The sequence below is a fragment of the Prionailurus bengalensis genome, chromosome B2 (genome assembly GCF_016509475.1).
Source record: "Prionailurus bengalensis isolate Pbe53 chromosome B2, Fcat_Pben_1.1_paternal_pri, whole genome shotgun sequence".
NCBI classification, from domain to species: domain Eukaryota; kingdom Metazoa; phylum Chordata; class Mammalia; order Carnivora; family Felidae; genus Prionailurus; species Prionailurus bengalensis.
This window is the reverse complement of record NC_057349.1, coordinates 148,648,949-148,669,124: the sequence shown is the minus strand read 5'-3', so window position 1 is coordinate 148,669,124 and position 20,176 is coordinate 148,648,949. Positions and strand designations below refer to the sequence as shown.

Below are 20,176 nucleotides of genomic sequence, written 5' to 3'. Positions count from 1 at the left end.
GCTGGCCTGGGGAGGGAGATGTTGAGTTCAGTTCCAACTGCATCTGAATGTTTGTTGGATAGATGAGTCAAAGTAATAAGTGGGTGTTAGCAAATATGGGAGGCTGAGGCTGAAGGGAGGGAACTAAAGGCTGGGGTACAGTTGTTAATTAAAATATTACTATGTCTTTCACTTTCGTATTCCTGTTGAGATGAGGAACTCTCTCTCATATGGACTCACTTAGGTAGTTCCACATTTAGTGGTGGCAAATAATACGTTTTACAGCCTCCACTGTAAAGATGCTGTGGGCTTCCTCAGCGTCTACGAGTAGGAGATGTCTTGACTGTAATCAACTAAGTTATCAGTTCGTTGGCCAGTGAGTTACCGAGCGTGAAACGTAAATAAAAATCCAAACGCACACAAAGAATATACAACATTATTCTTGAAGAGGCAGCTGCTGCTGGGAAACTAACATTCCCTTCTAGTTCACCAGGTGATACGAGGAACAAAAACAGTGAGAGATTTGGTTTTCAGTTGAAAGGATGCCTGTGTGCAGGAAAAGTAGGTATAAAAGAGCCACGATCTCCTACGTAAAGAGGAAATACCCTTTTCTGTTTGAATTTTTAGATGCGCCGTGTGTCAGATTTGATTGCACCTTCAGCTTTAAGCATTGTCTCCGATTGCACACGTAATCAAGGACTTTGCTGATAGCTCTTGTGTCATTCTGCTTGAATTTATGCCCTACCTGCTAAAATGGTAGGGTTTAGTTTCTGATGTGTGGATGCCTAGGTATTTTTATGGTTATTCATGAAAGAAATAACCGCGAGGCGACTTTCTCTTGCTGGCTGTGTGAATAGTTTCGTGACGTATGCTTTGAGCCAGCGTTCGTCTCAGTGGGACAAAGCCATACAGCTGTACTTCTCACCTCGTCTTCGGATGCGAAGACGGTCAAAACAGCATCTGTGGAAGAGGAAGGTGCCCCGGACGTTTATTTACACGGCGGGGTTGGGGAAGGGAATGAAAAGCTCCTCCCCTCGGGTTGCAGTCATCCAGAGAAATAGGGAAGAACGCAGATTTCTCGTCAAAAACTACTTTCTACTCTTCTTGGGGCAACATGGGGCTCATTTGGTCCACTTTCAGATTCAGAGTAGGTCACTTAGCGCGGTGCCCTTGTGTGGGCATTCGTTCCTAGTGGTATCGTTCCGCATACCGGGTGACTTCCGGAACCCTAAGTGAAATCTGTCCTTCACACGTTTACGATGTATGTGTCAGTACTAGGGAAAGGGGGGTATAGGAGCGTGCAAAAGAAGCAGGGAAAGGTAGTATCCGATCTTGGAAACCAACTGAAGCTGTCTGCAGCAAATCGTGAGGACAGTATAATTTTCTTTTTAAATGCTTATTTATTTTGACAGAGAGAGAGGACAGAGAGAGAGAGAGAGAGAGAGACTGTGTGTGTGCCTGCAAGGGAGGGGCAGAGAGAGAAGGGCGAGAATCCCAAGCAGGCTCTCGATGTCCGTGCAGAGCCCAGGATGAGGCTCGATCTCGTGAACCAAGAGATTGTGACCTGAGCCGAACGAAATCGAGAGTCAGATGCTTAACCGGATGAGACGCCCAGGCCCTCCCAACAGTATACTTTTCAAACAGAATCGGGCAAGTCTTCATATGGTGGGAAAGAGACTTGAGTTTGAATGAACGAGATCGGATAAGCCGAACAGCGCGTGATCTTCGTTACGCCTCGGTGCGTGATCTTTATTTTATTACACTCCCAGTCGTACCAAACAAACGTAGCTTCTTCGATCCAAACATTGTGGCAGGCTTTCTTAGAGAAACTGGATTAATATTTATCGAGAATTTTCTTCCTGTTGCTTTCAAGGCAATGAACATACGTGATGGCTGCACTTACGATGCTGATAAGCTAGCGGGTGTTTATTCAAGAGACGAGAAGTTGGTGGTAGAGAGAGAGAGAATCCTACGGGTTAGTATGTGCTGCTTCTCTCTCTTTCCCACGCCCCTCTGGTGGCAAGCCTTCCTCTCCTGCTGCATCCTGGGAATCGGGGCTGGCACTCCATAGTGTCCCGTCATCTGGGCCAAGGATTCGACCCCATCAGTGCTGCTCAGGGTCTGTCCTCAGAACTGGCAGGACCACAGGTGATGCAGTTTTCTTGGTGAAGCAGAGGGGCGGCCATGCTGTCGGTCCCGTGTGTCCTGACGGTCGGGACAGGCTCCGTCATAATGTAGTAACAGGTGCCCTGAAGATCTCCGTGGTTTAGTACAGCAGCCCCATACTTCTCTTTCGCACGCAGTTGGCCACCGGGCTGGGTGACGGCCTCAGAGCTGCACACCTTTTGTTTTGGTTGTTCTGTTTTGTTTTTGCTTAGCTAGTGTGAGTTGCGAGTTTTGCCCCTGGCAGTGGAAAAGGTGGAGAAACAAACACCGGCATTTCGTTCGGTGGAAAAGAACATGGTTTTAGGAGAGTTGCAAGCAGAGCCGGGGGTCAGGAACAGTGTTGGGACTGACTGGAACACTGATGTGGGCCCTCAGCTGTTTGTACGAGAAGACGTTTCATTAAAACTTGAAGTTGGAGGGGCGCCTGGGTGGCTCAGTGGGGTGAGCGTCTGACTTCGGCTCAGGTCATGATCTCGCGGTCTTGGGTTCGAACCCCGCGTCGGGCTCTGTGCCGGCAGCTTGGAGCCTGGAGCCTGCTTCTGATCCTGTGTCTCCTTCTCTCTCTGCCCCTCCCCCTGCTCACCCTATCTCTCTCCCTCAAAATAAATGAACATTAAAAAAAAATTAAAAAAAAAAACAAGCTTCATTGTCTACACTCAAGCAAGGACGGGGTGCGTAGTGTAACCCTTTCCAGTGAGGAGAAGCTGCTCTTTGTTTGTGGTGATGGGTGTGCACGTCTTTAGGTCCTATTGTCAGTGGATTTCTGGAAGTTAACTTTTTTCTCCATCTAAGTGGAAATAATACTTTGAAAAAAGTGATGTTGCTATTTCCAGGTTGTGAAGCAAGAAAAATAGAAAGTGAGTATAATTATGACAAGGTGGGGGCTCCTGAGTGGCCCAGTCGGTTGAGCATCCGACTCTTGTTTCCGGCTCAGGTCATCATCCCAGGGTCGTGGGATCGAGCCCCGCGTCGGGCTCTGCACTGAGCAAGGAGCCTACTTTGAGATTTTCTCTCTCTTTCCTACCCTCTCTCTCTCTCTCTCTCTGCCCCTCGCCCCTGCTCACACCCTGTCTAAAATAAAAAATCAGTAAATAAAATAATTATGACAAGGTAACAACAGAATAAATACACTTCCTATTGGGATATCAAGAACGCTATGATGATCATACTTAATTCCAAATATCATTCCGATCTCCTGGGTCCCCACCACTCATATGACCGTTGTTATAGCATAAATGCTCTCAACAGTCTGAGTCAACCTATCTTCGTTGATTGGCCCCGGGCTCCTGCAGTCCCCACATATCCTGTGTTTCAGCCACCTGACGCCACACCACAGATGCCCCTCTCCAGACCTGACTTACCCTTTGGTCTGTGCCAACCCCTGTCCGTTCTTGTCCCTCTGCCTACCGTCAACTTTCCTCCCACTTGTATATACACCCGGTTCACCTACTACTCTAAGAAATGCTTTTCCATTCCCCCTGTGGTCAGTCGTCAACACAAGACTCCCGTTTCTCCCCCTCCTTCAAGCTTACGATCATGTGGCTTGCTCTGACCAATAAAACGTGGAAGGAGGTGAGGTGTCGTTAATGGCCAGTTCACGGTTTACCGTGTCCTCTTCCCCTGTCATGGTAGGCAGTGACGTTCCATATGAGGTTTTATTCTGAGTTCTTCTTCTTTTTTTTTTTAATCTTTATTTTTGAGAGAGGGAGAGAGAAAGACAGAGTGCGAGTGGGGAAGGAGCAGAGAGAGAGAGGGAGACACAGAATCCGAAGCAGGCTCCAGGCTCCGAGCTGTCGGCACAGAGCCCGACGCGGGGCTCGAACTCACGGACCGCGAGATCGTGACCCGAGCCGAATTCAGACGCTCGACTGACTGTGCCACCCAGGCACCCCTATTCTGAGTTCTTGAGTGAGAGCCAAGTAGAGGTAAGCCACCAGGACTTCCGTGGGCAAGGTGAGTGAGTGCAAAGAAATCCTTGGTGTTCTGAGGCACTAAGATGCTGGGATAGTTTGTTACATCGGCAAAACTTAGCCATTACGGCTGATGCTTGCCCCTATTGTGAGTTTCTTTTTCTTCGTTGATATTGACATTGACAGCATTTTTGAGAATCTGCTGCGTTCCAGGCTGTGTGTCGGGTGCTTTATCTGTGTTACCTCATGACGTCTTTTCAGTAGCCCTTATACAAAGTTCGTTTCATCACTTTTGCACTTGTAGGGGTACTGAGGCTTGGAGCTGAAATCGTTTGTTCAAGGTCATGGTGTGTGACCCCAAAGCCTGTACCCCTTCAGACTGCGCCCTCCCTGACTCACGTGGCTGCATTGCCCAGCGACCGGTTGTGTGTCCAGCTCTGTACTAGGCCTGAGGATCCAAGCATGAATCAGAAATAGTCCCTGTCCCCAAGAAGATTGGGATTTTGCAGAGAAAGGGAGAGATTTAAGCAAGCTAAGTACAATGAAACGTTAATGAAAGTGACGCAACCTAGTGGGTAGCTGGGAATATTTGGTAGCAACGTCTCTTTTACTGTAAGGTTTTGGACAAGTTCTCGCTCTCCTGCCCTCCCACCCAACCCATCTGACTTCTGTTTTGTCATTCCTCAGATGGGAGCGGTTTCAACATTTTATAAGTTATAAAATGCAGAAGGGTGCCTACCTCCAAGTAGCGTTAATATGGGATGCACGCAGTGTTTGAAGTTCCCGGAACCAACGGCGTCCAGTACACGGGGCTCCTGTTTGATTTTATTGATTCAGTGGCAGCTTGAGCACAGAGGAAGGAGCCTTCCATTTGAGGGACAAGGAGAAGACTTTGATGGAGGAGGTGACGCTTGGCTCGAGTTCCTAACAGAAGTAATTTTCCTGTCAGCGGAGATAGGAAAGGGAAGCACATTCCAGGCTAAGGGAGATAGCACGAACAAAATCATGGAAGATTGAGGGAGGCGTAAGAAGCTTATTCTTAGCAAAACATGGAGGACAGTGGGGGACATGGTGGGAGATGATGTTTTGGCAGGTGTCCTGGGCAGACTGAGTTGATTGAATTCTGCACAAACCGGAAGGCATCGCGGGATGGGTTAAACCTGTGCCGTGGCTTGCTGGCTGGCCGGCTTGCTTCCTTCTGTTAGTGTAGGTTCTGGAAGTGTGGAAGCAATGCCAAGGGTGGAGTCGGGGGTGGGGGGAGGAGGGTCCAAGGCGAAGGACAGGAAGCCGGTTAGTAGACTGCCGTAGAGCAACATGATGATGACGGCTCAAATTAAGGTAGAGGGGACGGGGTGGCGAGAATAGACGTAAACGACGCTAAGGAGTTCAAATTGATAAAGATGTGTTTGTTTCTAAAATTTCACACGTGAGGGAAAGCAGGAGCCCAGGAGAGCTCCCAAGTTTTGGGTTCGGTGACTGTGAGCGAGAAGTTTGTAATAAAGGTTAGGAATGCAGAAGAGGTTCGTTTTCTGATAGCTTTTTATTACTGTTGACGTTCCTTTCTCGTGTCGTGATTATTCACTTAGAAAACTCATTGACGTGAACAACGTTCGGCATAAAGGGAGAAGTTTCCCTCCCCGTACGTGACCCTGTTAACTTTCCCCCAGTGTCTTAAACTGCGTGTGCATGCAGTGATGGTCTTGACCAGGAAGAGTACAGGTTACAACGTTCTTTTAAAAAATTTTTTAAATGTTTATTTACTTCCGAGGGCGGGGAGGGGCAGAGAGAAAGAGGGAGACACAGAATCGGAAGCAGGCTCCAGGCTCCGAGCCGTCAGCACAGAGCCCCCACGTGCGGCTTGAACTCAGGAACTGTTGAGATCGTGACCGGAGCCGAAGTCGGGCGCTTCACCGACTGAGCCCCCCGGGCGCCCCTACAGTGGTACAACTTGTTAATGAAGTCCCAGAGGCCAGGAGGGTGATAGTGCAGGGTCACTTCCGTTAGGTGGCTGCTGGCTCTCTCGAGTGTTCAGTTGAGAAAGGGCGTAACGTGGGTTGCAGAGGTGGGTGGGGCGGCCGTGTGGGCTGGCGGCGGGGGGACTGGTTTGCTGCCCGTGTTTGCAAACACGGCCTGAGACCTCAGCTAGAGTTACTTTCTTGACTGACGCTCCTGTCCCTGGCGAGGCCTATGGAGACGGCCGGGGCCGGGTGAGTGGTGAACAGAGAAAAAGACAGCACGGAAAGTACGGACCGGTCTCAGCCACCTGTTTTGCTCAGCATACCCTGATCGTGGTGTCTGCTTTTAAAAAAAGTATTGATTATAGGGGCCCCTGGGGTGGCTCAGTCGGTTAAGCATCTGACTTCGGCTCGGGTCATGGTCTCACGGTCCATGAGTTCAAGCCCCGCGTCGGGCTCTGTGCTGACAGCTCGGAGCCCGGAGCCTGCTTCAGATTCTGTCTCCCTCTCTCTCTTCCCCTGCCCTGCTCTCTCTCTCTCTCTCTCTCTCTCTCTCTCTCTCTCAAATAAACGTTAAAAAATTTTTAAAATATGGATTATAAACGCGATTTTTCTCCTTCATTTTCCGACATCTACCATATAACAATGGTTACTGCAACCAGCATAAAGTTGGGTTCAATACTGCAGTAGTCGTGAGGCTCTTCAGTATGGACCTCTTTATACCGAGAGACTTTGAGAGGAAACCGTATAATCATAAAATATCAATAATAAACGAGGCAGGCGTGGCAGACCTTACTGGTTATTTAATGCATGGAGAACAAAATAAAAACATCAGAGAACAGCCTGCCTGACTAATCAAGGTGAGGTTTTTTGAAGGACTAAGAAGTTGTCTGTTGGCCAGTTCTTAGTGTAAAAATGTCCGCGAGTGGGGCGTCGAGAGACAAGGACATCTCGAAAGCAGTGACTCTTGTGAAGTGAGTTTGGGGGCTGGGGCAACTGCGTCTTAGAGTCTAGGAGTCTGCGGTTTTTGTGCACTGGCTTCCTCCTTTCTCCTTCCTAGGGCAGTTGGAAGCATCGCGTATTAGAATTCTATTTATGTCACTAAGTGACGTAAAACGCAGCATTACGTAGCAAGCCCTCAGTGAATGTTGGCAAATTATGGGTCGTACAGAACTGTTTGCAAAACAACATATTAATGTTACTGCATTTGAGTAGCTAGGGGGAAAATATCAAAGTCGTATTTACGTACATCTTTGGACACGAGATTTGGCTAATGTTGCTTTCTGCCTTAGGTGTGTTTCAAGAATTAGTTCCTTATTTGGGACACAAGTGTGGAGGGAATAGCCTGGGAGCCATATTGGAAATACTTCTGTGTGGTTATACTTGATAACGATCCTGTCCCAGTGAGTAGAGGCAGCGTGGCGGGCCCTGTGGATACGTCTGTGGGCAGATACTCTTCTGTGTCCTTGATGAAGTGGTCTCAAGACCTTTCTAGAGCATGCGTTGCGTGAGTGGCAGGTTTGATGAGGAAATACACGGACGTAGATCTGCCGATGCGAAGCTCCGAGGGACCCAGGGAGAAGGACGCAGCGGGGAAGTCAACGCGCGGGGAGTGTGGTCCCACAGCAGAAGAGGGGGGAGGAAGGCAGCTGTGATTTCGTCGCAGTGAGTCCGGCCGGGAAGAGTCGGGATATTGTCAGTTGCGGGACACGCTAGGACATCCACATACGCACACAAACACACGCGTTTTGGCTTTTTAAATAGAAACAAGGACCCTCCGTGGACAACCCACTTTGTCTTTGGATTCAGTTTTCCCTGATCTTGAAACCTCACCTTACAGAGAGCTCATTCACTGCCACCGTCGCAGACAGTCGTGCTTTAGAACTGTGCACTGGCTGGCCTCTCTCTCTCTCTCTCTCTCTGCGGAGTGGTTAGCATGCTGGAAAGCTGCAGGCTCTCTTGGCCGTGGGTCCCCCCATAGTGCCAAAAACCCAGTGAGTGTCCCCCGGAATCCCTGGAGGGCTGAAGGTGGGTGAGTGTAAGGGGCCAGGTGCCCATGTGGGTGGGAAGCGTAGGCCGAGCCAGACGAAGGCCTCTGACCGGGCAGGGGGGGCGTGTGACGTGCAGTCCGGCGAAGATTCCAGGCTCGCACTGTGATGTCAGCGGCGCCGAAGGGAACGAGGTCGGACTCCGCCTCGGCAGTTGGAATCTGTTGGAGGGCGGTTGGTGGATCCTTGGCCTGTGAGAGTTGGACAGGAGAAGTCCCCACCGGTGCCCGCTGTGACTCTGCGTGGGAAGGAGGTGATCTGGGGGCCCGTGCAAGTCTCTGCCCCCAGGGCTGCCCGCATGCCCGATGTGGCCCGGAGGGGTCAGGCTGCCCAGGAGGCCAGGGAGGCCTGCTTAGAGGCTCCGAGCTGGTGGCCCAAGAAGCGCTCCTGCCTGTGCCCGCGTGCCCTGGCGGTTAGCGGCCAACTGTGGTATGGCCACATTATATGGTGAGGAGGGGGCTTGTCCAAAGGAGGCGGCAGCGAACGCTTATTAGGCGCTTACGGTGTACCCGGTGCTCTGCTAAGCCTGTTGAAAGGCCCTGGGCCTCTCGAAGTAGCTGTTTTATGACACGGCAGTGACACAGAGGCGCCCCTAAGGTCTTCCTAGTCAGCGTGGGGCTCGTGACGGAGGCAGGGGCTTTAAGGCTTCCTCCGACTGTTGCTCATTCCAAGACGCACAAGAAGGGCCGATGGGGACACAGCCAGAACCGGCTGGGATGCCGTTGGTCCGACGCGCGGGAAGGGCGCCCTGCATTCGTGCCGCAGGGACACGTCCAACCCGCTTGCAGGCGAGGGGGGTACACGGCACAGAGTGCACGCGCAGGTCCCGTCGCCTTCTGAAGGTCAGGGCGGCCGTGCCGGGTGCCCGGTTTCCCCCCGCGCGGTTTTGGGCAGAGCCCGTGGTGCACACGTGGCGGAGACCCTGGAGGTCGCCGTAGGGAGGGGTTGAGCGTGTTCTTTCAAGTTCATCCCCGATCGTCCTGTAATGCAGCAGTTCTGAAGTTAACCGGCACGGAGGAGGGATCAGAAGGTGCTGGGCTGTCTGGGTCAGAGTTCGGGCTGCTGTGGAGGCACTTTCTGGAAGGGCTTGCGGCTCACCTCTCTGAAGGGTTGGGAGGCGCATCTGGGCGAGGTGGCAGGTGAGAGGAAGGCATTCCAGAGAGACGACTGGAGATCTCTTCCAGAGACGACAGGGTGAATGGGTGTAAGGGCAGTCACGACGTATTTGCCTTCGAGCTCCACAGCCCGGTGGCTCCTGGCTGGTAGTGAACCAAGTTTCTAACCGCTCATCTGGGATTAGTAATGTCTATCTGAAAAAATCGAGAGATGATGGAACTTTTTTCTTTGAAAAAGGATTTGTGATCGTACCCCCTGTATAAGCTTAGCGGAAAATAGAAGAACCCGAGGAACAATTTATTGAGCAACTATCACGTTCTAGGCAGTATGTTAAAAGTTTTACATCCATTATCCTTATTATCCTTTATGATAATCCTTATGAGATTGATCTTATTATCATGACCATTTTACACATCTGAACCTTAGGACGAGCCCATGGCCCACGTCACACGTTGGTACCTTCTGTACCGATCAGGGGAAGAACTTCCTTTTTCGTGATGGGGAATCGCTTCTGAACCAATGTTTTAAGTTTGGCAAGTTTTAAGTACAGTTTTGCTGAAGAGTATTTTGTCAGTTGCTTTTCCTGTTTGAAGCGATAACTTTGACAGTAAGTTACCAGTGCGTTTGCCCGTAACTCTTAAAAGTTATATTTTTAAGATCTCTTTGATATAGCTAGTCATATGGAGCGATCTCTTTCCAAAGTGTGGAAATAAGAACAGAAATTCAATCATGAGTAATAAAGTTTGCTTCTAAACTTCCGCAGAACGAAATTTTAACCATTCTCAGATGCAATTAAAGAGTTGCCAAAACAGATACTGGTATTTTAATTAACCAGTGGATTGACAGGTTTCGTTTTTCTTCCCCCCTCAACCAAAAATAAGTGGGGTAAAAGTCTTTTTAAAGTGTTTTTTTGTTTTGTTTTGTTTTTGGTGTTTATTCTGAGACAACGAGAAAGAGACGAGAGAGTGCGCAGGGGAGGGGCAGAGAGAGAGGGAGAGAGAGAGAATCCCCAGCAGGCTCTGTACTGCAGAGCCTGACACGGAGCTCGAACTCAGAAACCGTGAGATCACGGCCTGAGCCGAAATCAAGAGTCGGACGCTCAACCGACTGAACCACCCCAGGGGCCCCCAGTTGGGCTCTGTGCTGACAGCTCAGGGCCCGGAGCCTGCTTCGGATTCTGTCTCCCCCTCTCTCTGCTGTTCCCCTGCTCGTGCTCTGGCTCTCTTTGTCTCTCAAAAATTGAATACACACTAAAAAAAAATTAAAATAAGTAAATCGTGCATCAGGTTGGAGGTGAGTGCTCGGGAGAAAAACGCAACAGTGAAGGGGGAGATGGAGTGTACTTATACTTTTGATACAAGCAGGGAAGGCTGTACCAAGAAGGTCAGATCTGAGCAAAGATTTCAAGCAGGTGAGCCATGCAGATTGCTCGTGACAAGGTTTTCCGAGGGCACCAAGAGCAAGTGTAAAAACCTGATTTGAGAGCATGGCTGGAATATTGGGAGGCAAAGCAGAGAGGCCAGAGTGAGAGAGTAAGGGACAAAAGAAAGATTGTGTAGGGTATTCAGAGCCCCAGTAAAAGTTTTGTCTGTTCTTTGAATAACATAGGAAGCCGTGAAAGGGTTTGTAAGGAGAGAAATGACCTGTTCTGACTTACTGACACCATTCCCGCTTCTGCGTTGAGAAGCAGACACAGGGAGACAAGTTAGGAGGCCAGTGAGCAGTCCAGGCACAGGATCATGGTGGCCTGGGCCACAGTAGGCAGTAGACTGGATGAGCCGTGGTGGGGTCGTGAATATATTTTATTTATTTATTTATTTTTTAATTTTTTTCAACGTTTTTTATTTATTTTTGGGACAGAGAGAGACAGAGCATGAACGGGGGAGGGGCAGAGAGAGAGGGAGACACAGAATCGGAAGCAGGCTCCAGGCTCTGAGCCATCAGCCCAGAGCCTGACGCGGGGCTCGAACTCCCGGACCGCGAGATCGTGACCTGGCTGAAGTCGGACGCTTAACCGACTGTGCCACCCAGGCGCCCCGTGAATATATTTTAAAGGTGCAGCCGACAGGTACAGCCTGGTGCATGGGGTGTGGAGGTGGGGAGAAAGTCACGAAGGATAGCGTCAAAGTTTTGGCCAAGTTGCTTTGCAAAATGTGCGAGAATGGACGATTGGGTTGAGGTTGCCAGGCTCCTGTAGTCAAAAGCATCTGGGTTTTAGACCAGACGGACTTGGTGCGAACTTCAGCTCGGCCAATGATGAGACAGTGGATGCTGAGAGGGTTATCCGACTTCTCTGGAGTTCCGTTTCTTCATCCGTAGGTGGGAGATAATCCCTACTTCACCATCTGGGTCTTGTTTTGCCAGCCTTCCCTCCTGCTATCCCTTTAGATGCTACGTCTCTTTCAAACTATGCAGGAGAATATATGGTTCTCTGGCTTAGCACACATTTTCACTGTATCACATAATGTCCGTTCTATTTTTAGTGATGCTAAATTTGCCCTCAGGTTCAGTTGGTGTCAGCCAGATGTCTCTACTGTAAAGGTATCTTTTCTCCTTTGTAATGAGTGATCTGGGGAATGGTACGTGCAGGTGGTGGGACTGTTAGTTCTCAACACCCAGTTAGTCAAGTGGTTTTCCCATTCGTTGACGAATTTTGCTTGAACTGTTACTTTGAGGTTTACAGAAGGATGTGTTCTGAAAGATTCCAGTATCCCCCCCTCATTTAAATTTTGAATTATCTTGTACACAAGAGCTACCCCCTTCCTTGTTCTACTTTGGGTATTAACGTGGACTCGTGAGTTTCTTGTACGTTTCAATGTACAATAATACATTACCACATTTATCCATTCTCCTTTTGTATTTAATGTATTACAGCCCGTAGCTATATATATGATTTCTGATCCTCAAACTGCCCCAGATTTGGCCTGTACGAATCCTTGCAGAACATTTTCTTTGTCTGTTGCCCATACTGCCTGTTAGCCTTAGGTGTTTCTTGGCTTTCTAGCACAGATTTTTCCACATTTACTTTATGTTTTCCTATTTCATACCAGGAATCAGCCATTTCTCCAAGGAGCCTTGGTCCTGTTAACGGAGAAGGGTATTCAGTCACCAAGACTTGAGCACTAGATGTGCTCACTGCCATTTGGGTGTTATTCCATTAAGGGGTTTTCAGTATTTAAAGCCAAAAAATATATCTATATCTATATCTATATCTATATCTATATCTATATCTATATCTATCTATATATATATATATTTACCTACTAAGTTTATTGTTTATTAAATACTGCTACCTCTAATTCAAATCCAATAGAATAGAGTTCTTCCTTACCAGGAATGAAAAAAAAATTTATATCAAGTAATCCATGTAGAAAGCAATTAATAGAAAGCTCATGTACTACAGGCCAGTTTAATTCAGCAAGAATCTCATCTCCTGGTACAAGTATTAATATTGATGATTTAGCACACTTAGAATTATTTGTTTTGTGGGCTGCGATAGAACAAGAAATCTGAGGAAAGTTTTCAGTGTGTCTGGAATTTTGACTCGGTACTCTTCGCATCCTTACGTTAATCAGAATCACCTACATGACTCATAAGGTTAGTGTCCTTACAAGATGAATAGTTTAGGAGTGCATTTGCCTTTTTAAAATTTCTTGGGGCGCCTGGGTGGCGCAGTCGGTTAAGCGTCCGACTTCAGCCAGGTCACGATCTCATGGTCCGTGAGTTCGAGCCCCGCGTCAGGCTCTGGGCTGACGGCTCAGAGCCTGGAGCCTGTTTCCGATTCTGTGTCTCCCTCTCTCTCTGCCCCTCCCCCGTTCATGCTCTGTCTCTCTCTGTCCCAAAAATAAATAAATGTTGAAAAAAAAAATTAAAAAAAAATTTCTTAAGTTACAATCAAAATCTCTTTATTAAAACAAATATTTACTGTAAGACTTTAAAGGAATTGAAATGTGACTTATGTAATGTCCTAATACTACCTGTAGATTTTGTTGATGTAATAGTCGATATGTGAATTGTTTGATATTTTAAACATTGTTTTATTGTAGTATCCCATATTCATGCTGCTTTTGCTCATTTTAGAATATTGAATCATATAGGGGCATCTGGGGGCTCAGTCGGTTAAGCGTCTGTTGTCGGCTCAGGTCGTGATCTCGCGATTTGTGGGTTCGAGCCCCGCATCCGGCTCTGTGCTGACAGCTCAGAGCCTGGATCCTGCTTCAGACTCTGTGTCTCCCCTTCTGTCTGTCCCTCCCATGCTCATGCACTCTCTCTGTTTCTCAATAATAAATAAACGTTAAACATTTTTTTAATTAAAAAAAAAAAAGAAAATTGAATCATATCATCAACTTCCCTAATGAGGGCATTTTGAACTGTATCATTCATATATATATGATACATATATATTTGTGGATTTCAATTAAAACCGATTGTACTATAAACGAATTTTTTTTTAAATGTAATAGCATTTCTTTTTTTTTTTTAATTTTTTTTAACGTTTATTTATTTTTGAGATAGAGAGAGAGACAGAGCATGAATGGGGGAGGGTCAGAGAGAGGGAGACACAGAATCCGAAACAGGCACCAGGCTCTGAGCTGTCAGCACAGAGCCCGACGCGGGGCTCGAACTCACGGACCGCGAGATCATGACCTGAGCCGAAGTCGGCTGCCCAACCGACTAAGCCACCCAGGCGCCCCTGTAATAGCATTTCTATTTGTATTTTAAAATAGATATTTGAGATCTTTGTTACAAACACACAGTGTAGTCTTTTAAACAAAAAGCACTGTTGAATCACTGGGTCGGCTTTGTGGATTAAGTTCCTTCTGGCAAACGGCATAAAACCCGTTGAAGGCAATCTCAGGTAGGTTATATTTTTAATTTACGTCAGGCTGCTCTATATTCAGCGGCTACATTAGCATTTTTAAGGGTCTTCCGAGGAGCTGTGTGAGCTCTTCGCTTGTGTGTCCCAAGTGTGAGGTGAACGTGACATTGCCTTTTGGCCAAGATTGCAGAGCAGGGCAGGACCGGATGAGTAATGCTTGTGGTCATTCACATCTCTGGCAGCCCGTCCCATACAGCTGTGGTTCTTGTTACTGGAAACCCTGGGCTTTGAAGGAGAGACCACAGCCAGTACTGACTGACAGGTTTACTAGAGTAGAGCAAAGCAAGACAAAACAATAAACAAATAACTTCTCCATTGACCCGGGACTACCGCACCAGCTTTATTCCGAGTACAAAACTTAAACCTTATTCCAAGTTCTGCCTTGAAAAACTGACAGAGGCGTGCTCAAAATACTTGTCAGGGAAAACGCTTGAGATGCTTTCAGCTATTTTGGGGGCTTGGGAAGAAAAGCCCCCTTGGTGCTGGCTGTGAAGATTTATAGGCAAGAAGGTTGCAGCGTGATTCCCTTTTGACCGTGCTCGTTTATAACGAATCCTGATACAATGCCACGGGAAGGTATCTGGGCGAAACAACTCTGTCCCATTGTCGAATTCGTTTTGATTCAAGCACTTTGTTAACCGAGGGGAAATAGCTGTAAAAATCTATGATTTCCTCGTGGTTGTTGTGATTGAGTTACACGTCCACGCTTTCTTAAAACAGTGCTTTTTTAAATGCAATTTATTTTTAGTGTCTCTCCCAATGTAGCTTAAATGCAGGCATTTTAGTTCATATTTATCTTGGAATATATTTGAAAGCACTGACTTTGATGGCAGGGGACCCGGTATATTCATTTTTCTCACTCCTCCGTAGTTTAATGCCACCAGGATTTTGCTCTAGTATTAAGCCAAGGCTGGGGAGGGGTGGGGATGGGAGAGGTATTTTCTCCTGGTGTCTGTTATAACCAGAATAACTTAATTTGAAATGCAGTAGACACGTAGTTAGAAAGAAAACCCATCCAGTTTTTAAAGCAGTATTTGTTCAACTTTATAAATTCCCTTAAGGACGGAAGATAACATTTCTGGTTGGTAATAGGCAAAGTATAAAGGCTAATACTGGTTAAAATAGAATAGGGTCATCTAGTTTCATCGGATTGGCAACAGAAACAAAATGTCGAGGGGGCATTGTACTTGGAGGGGTGGAACTCAGCTCTGGTGGCTGGATCTCTGAGACCCACAGGGTGCTGATAGCTGGGCAGCAGTGCTTTCTGGGTGTTTCTGTGTGGAGACCTTTCATAAGGTGCTTGTCTTCATTTAACCTCTGTAGTTTGCAGCCTGAATTCTGAAGAGGCAGAAATAGTCATTTCTTTTTCCTGGAAGGCATGTGAAAAGTATGTCTTTGTTTTGGTTTGCTTTTGAACAGGGCTTTCCCGGAGGACTTATGCCTTGGTTCTTCTATCATATGAATCAGGGGAGGAGGAAAAGAAATCATTCACACTTTAAATTTGGGGAAACCACCGACTTACTTACGGATGGATTTAAAGTCGGTTTATCCAAGGTCATACGTGATCATCTGACAGACTGGGACCAGAAAGGCTTTTTGGAGGAAGGCTTTTAAGGCTGCATTCAATGTAGCATTCTATTAAGCTGTATGCTTTAAGACTGACTAAATCTTGTTGTTATTTCTAAGAAATAACAAGCATTTTGGTAGATTTGTTAATGCCTTCTGCAAAAACTTTAAAGATGTGTAGGTTTGCATACGTTTCAGTCTTTTCTAACTCTGCTCTCGGCTGCTCTCTGAAAATAAGGTCCCCCCCGCCCGCCTGATAAACAGTCTTTTCCCTCGTGAGGTACGAGCCTCGAGTTTTCCTCCACATTTGGCCCTCAGTCACGATGGGTGGGCCTAGAACTTGCTAACTGCTAGGTTTCTTACAGTTTTTACTTGACGAGACATGCAGTGGTTAGTTTTTCTATCAGTCCTGCTAGTGTTAATAAAATGATACAGTGCAGTAAATTGAGAAATGTCTTCATCTTCCTCGGGAATAAATGCTAAATGTTTATAGCAAAACTAACTTATCCCCATCGAAGAACCGAGAGCCGAAAGGAAATTCCTCGTTTGGTTTTCCTTAAACAGCTGCGAAAGATGAGCGATTTAACTATTACATTTAAATTTGAGAGCCCAGTGTTTGGTGTGCAGCTTTCTCCTTGAATTGTTCTGATTGGTTTCTCCCCATATATACTTTAACACAATTTGTGCTTTCTTGTCTTTTTCTTTCCGCTTTCCTGGGAAGAGAATTATTTGAGCGGCTGTAGCGCCGTGTGGGATACCTTGAAGGTGTGAACATTTAGGGGCCCACCTGGAGAATCCAGGCTAAGCTCTTCCTCTCAAAATCTTTAATCTCATGTTTCGCCATATAAAGGAACATCCCCAGGTTCCGGGGAGGAGGCACGGCCGTCTTTTGAAAGGTTATTTTTTGGCCAACCACAATATTTGGCTTTTAACCTGTGAACGGTTGAGAGGCAGTAAGGTTGACAGGTAGGAGGAGGGTAGGAATTCGAGACTATGGAATCTGAAGGCACACTCATTGGAAACATGGCTCAGTTACGTATTTGCTGGGTAAACTTTAGCAAGTTACTTAGTCTCTTAGCCTGCTTTTCCTCTTCTGTAAGAGGTAGACCTACTGATCTGTCATAGGGTCGTTTTGAAGATTAAATAATTTAATAAATGGAAAGTGATTAGAATACTGCCTGGTACATCCTGGTACATAGTAGGCACTCAACAAATGTTGACTGTTATTATCGTAAGCAGTTGGCTCAGAAAAGCTTTGCATGAATCAAGCAGCTTGTGAAGGCTGGTATTTTGGTGGTGGATACAGTTGATGTGCTTCGCTTGTATTCATGCAAGTTCATTATTTGCTACCTGAAGGAACATTGGCAAGATACACAGGAAATCATAATTTGTGCGTGTGTTGGTGGCACGCGGGGGGAGGGGGGGTCTCGTGACAATCAGACTTCTCTGTGTATACCGTCTTTATGTTGCTTTAATTTTTGAATGTATAACAATTTGAAAAGGGCAACAAAATGAAGTTCAAGAAATAAAAGCTCAGAAAGAATCATCTATACTTGATTGTATAGCTAATAAAAATCCCCAAAGAGTAGAATTTGGAGTTTTTTGGGCATCTGTTCCCATGATTCATGAATCTATTTTGTTTCCTTTGGTGTATGTATGATTTTCGTTCTTTCGAATTGAGTCCCATTTTTATATTCAGTATGTTTTCTCAAAACCTTTTAAAATTTCATCTTTTATTGTGCTTTTAAAATAGGTAGATTTATTAAGACTTGGTGAGTACGTCATTTGATAAGAACAAATTCATCTTGGAAAAATGTACTTAATTTGAAATATGGATCTCTAACTTGTTATTAAATTGAGATAGAGATTTGTGAAGTATAATGATTTAAAACATAGGCTCCTACTTACGAAGCTCTCATCACGTAGTTTTTATTTTCCCATTGGTTTTGTGTTTTTAACCTTGCATTAACTGTAACACTTTTGCTATAGTTCACTTACTTTTTATTGTATTGCTTTGTACTTCTAGAAATGAAGACTGAACATGAGTGGGGGAGGGGCAGAGAAAGAGGGAGACACAGAATCTGAAGCAGGCTCCAGGCTCTGAGCTGTCAGCACAGAGCCCGATGCCGGGCTGGAACTCACGAACTGTGAGATCATGACCTGAGCCGAAGTCAGACGCTTAACCCACTGAGCCACCCAGGCGCCCCAAGGACCCTGTTTTTATTATCTCTAGATTTCTAGTACCTGGCATTTTGTTGACGCTCAAAAACAGTTGTTGAATGGACTAATCAATGCATCGTTGGGTGAAGAGATAAAAGCCAAATCACTAAAATTACCTTTTGTGATTTTTCTAGGCTTGTGTGGCAAGTTCATGAAATGGCCAGAACAAAATTCCTTGTCCTTGGACTTCTACTCAATGCTCCTCTCGAAACTACTGATTGATTCCTTTTTTCTGCTTTAAATATGAGATCAGCGGAGGGCTATTCAAATCCTTTGTGCCAAACAGAATAAATTAATCCCCACCCCCAGTAGGATTTAGCACTTTTGCTCATCAGAATCCTCAAAGGAAATTTCTCAAGGCTTGAATGCCTTAGCAGCACATTACGAGAAATTCACTGTTTTGTTAATTCTGTTTATCATACCTTTTCAGTGACATGCATATTCCCTTCTTACTCAGTTTGGGCTGCTGTTACAAATACGTAGGCTGGGTGGTCTAAACCACAGACATTTATGCTCCTCCTTTCTGGAGGCACAGGCTGATTCTGGAGGTGCAGGAGGATTTGGCTCGTACTGAGAGCTCTCCTACTGAGAGTTTGCAGACGGCCACCTTCCTCCATTATCCTCATGGCAGAGAGAGAGGGTGAGAGAAAGTCTCTCCTGTCTCTTCTGGAGCACTAATCCCATCTGGAGGCCTCCACCATCATGAGCTCATTACTTCCCAAAGGTTTCACCTTGAAACACTGAAGCTTAGGGCTTCAACGTACGGATTTTCAGGGAACACACACATTCAGTCCATAGCACTATCCCTCTGTCCAAGTGTGCTGATAACTCAAATTAGTATTAAATGGTCCAAACTGTTCTTCTCAATTATAAGGCTTCAATAGTCAACTCAATGTTTCCATTTTTATGGGCGTTAAGAGATATGGCAAGTTAGAACTGAACAGTTGACAGGCCTTTTTACTTGGGTTTTTTTCCCTCACTGTCATTATAATGGATCTACAAAGGAAATGAAGGTCTATTTTCATCTGTTTTTCTTACTATACTAAAAATTGTAGAATTTAACCTGTCCAAATTTGAAGTTCTCGTGTTCTTTCTCATTGGGTAGTGGTGCCATACACATAGCTCCTGGAGGTGGAAAACCAGGGTTCATCCCCATGGGCCTACCACCTTTAGTCAACTGGTAAGTCTGTTCTCCCTTTTCCTTTAGGCCCCTTGCACGGTTGTTCCAACGCTGTGTTCTTAGTGGTCTGACTATGAACACCTTAAGGACAGGAGTGGCACTGACGTCTTACATTATCTTGCACAGCCGGATGGTTGACCCTCAGAGCTTTAAGGCAGACATGGAGAGAAATCAGGTGGAGACAGTGACCTTGTATTATGCATGTAAGAACAGAAGTAGAGAAAGTTCGGCGGCCGAGGAGGGCATGCATATTTGTTAGGAGAGGGTTGAGGTGGGAATGGGTGGCAGTACTTAGAGTCAGAGCAGAGGGGAGGGGGAGAGGGAGAGGGAGAGGAGGGTGTGTTTGGCTCCAGGTCGTGGAGGTGCTTCCATATCTAAGAAGTTTTCTCACTTTGTTTTGAAACAGCGAGCAACTGACTAAATGCTGCATTTTAAAATACAAATGTGAAACAGATTATTGCCCTTTCCCTTAAAACCTTAAAATGCGCGTTGCTCCCACCCTACAAAACTGTCAGTGTGCCACCGGGTTGTGGTGTTCGCAGAAGAGGATCTTAAAGTCACCGACACGCCAGGATTCTTGCGGGGAGGAAAAGGCCTTGGGGAGGGGCAAGGGGTCCAGTTTACCCACGCGGATAACAAGACACCCGCGGCCACTGAACGAACAGGGATGCGGCCTCCCTGGGCCTGCGGCTCCGCGCACCGCGGGAACCCAGCAGGTTACTCAGCCGTGTTGCCCCTGCATCTCGCAGCCCACCGAGTGGCATCCTCGTGTGTTCTTTTTCAGCCGGGGGTGCGGGGGGAGGGGGGAGGGGTGCTGGCAGGGGCAAGGGGCTGTGCAATGTTGCTTGTTTAAACAGTCTTCCAGGTGTTACTGTTTCTTAAGCCCGTCCTCCAGCTGTGGGTCCCGGGTTCCAGGCCGCGTGCCCACCTCAGTCGGAGGAAAACTCCGGGTCCCCGAGACGCCGGCGGCCGGGCTGTACTTCCGGCCTGCGCGTGACGTCACCGGAAGTGCCCGCCTCCGCCCGCCCTGCCGTCGGGTATGGAGGCTGGTGGGGCGTGGAGGCCCTCGGAGGGACCCCGGGCGGGGTCTGGGTGGACCTCCCGGTGCAGGGCGGCCGGGAGGTGGGCCCCCCAGAGTATGTGGTGAAGGGTCCGCG

General features: G+C 47.0%; 1 protein-coding gene across 4 annotated transcripts in view; it reads left to right on the top strand.

Moving 5' to 3' along the window:
• Window positions 1–20,176, top strand: part of PDE10A (phosphodiesterase 10A) — a 353,258-nt gene that overhangs the window by 96,409 nt on the left and 236,673 nt on the right. Inside the window, exon 1 of one of the 4 annotated variants that reach the window (XM_043592729.1) lies at window positions 6,651–8,311. The exons of 2 other annotated variants lie outside the window; for them this stretch is intronic. In XM_043592729.1, coding sequence (XP_043448664.1) covers window positions 8,167–8,311 — 145 coding nt within the window. In that variant the 5' untranslated portion in view covers window positions 6,651–8,166. Of the gene's footprint in view, window positions 1–6,650; window positions 8,312–8,360; window positions 8,506–20,176 lie in introns of those variants that run through there. One more of the 4 variants, XM_043592731.1, reaches the window with a different exon arrangement.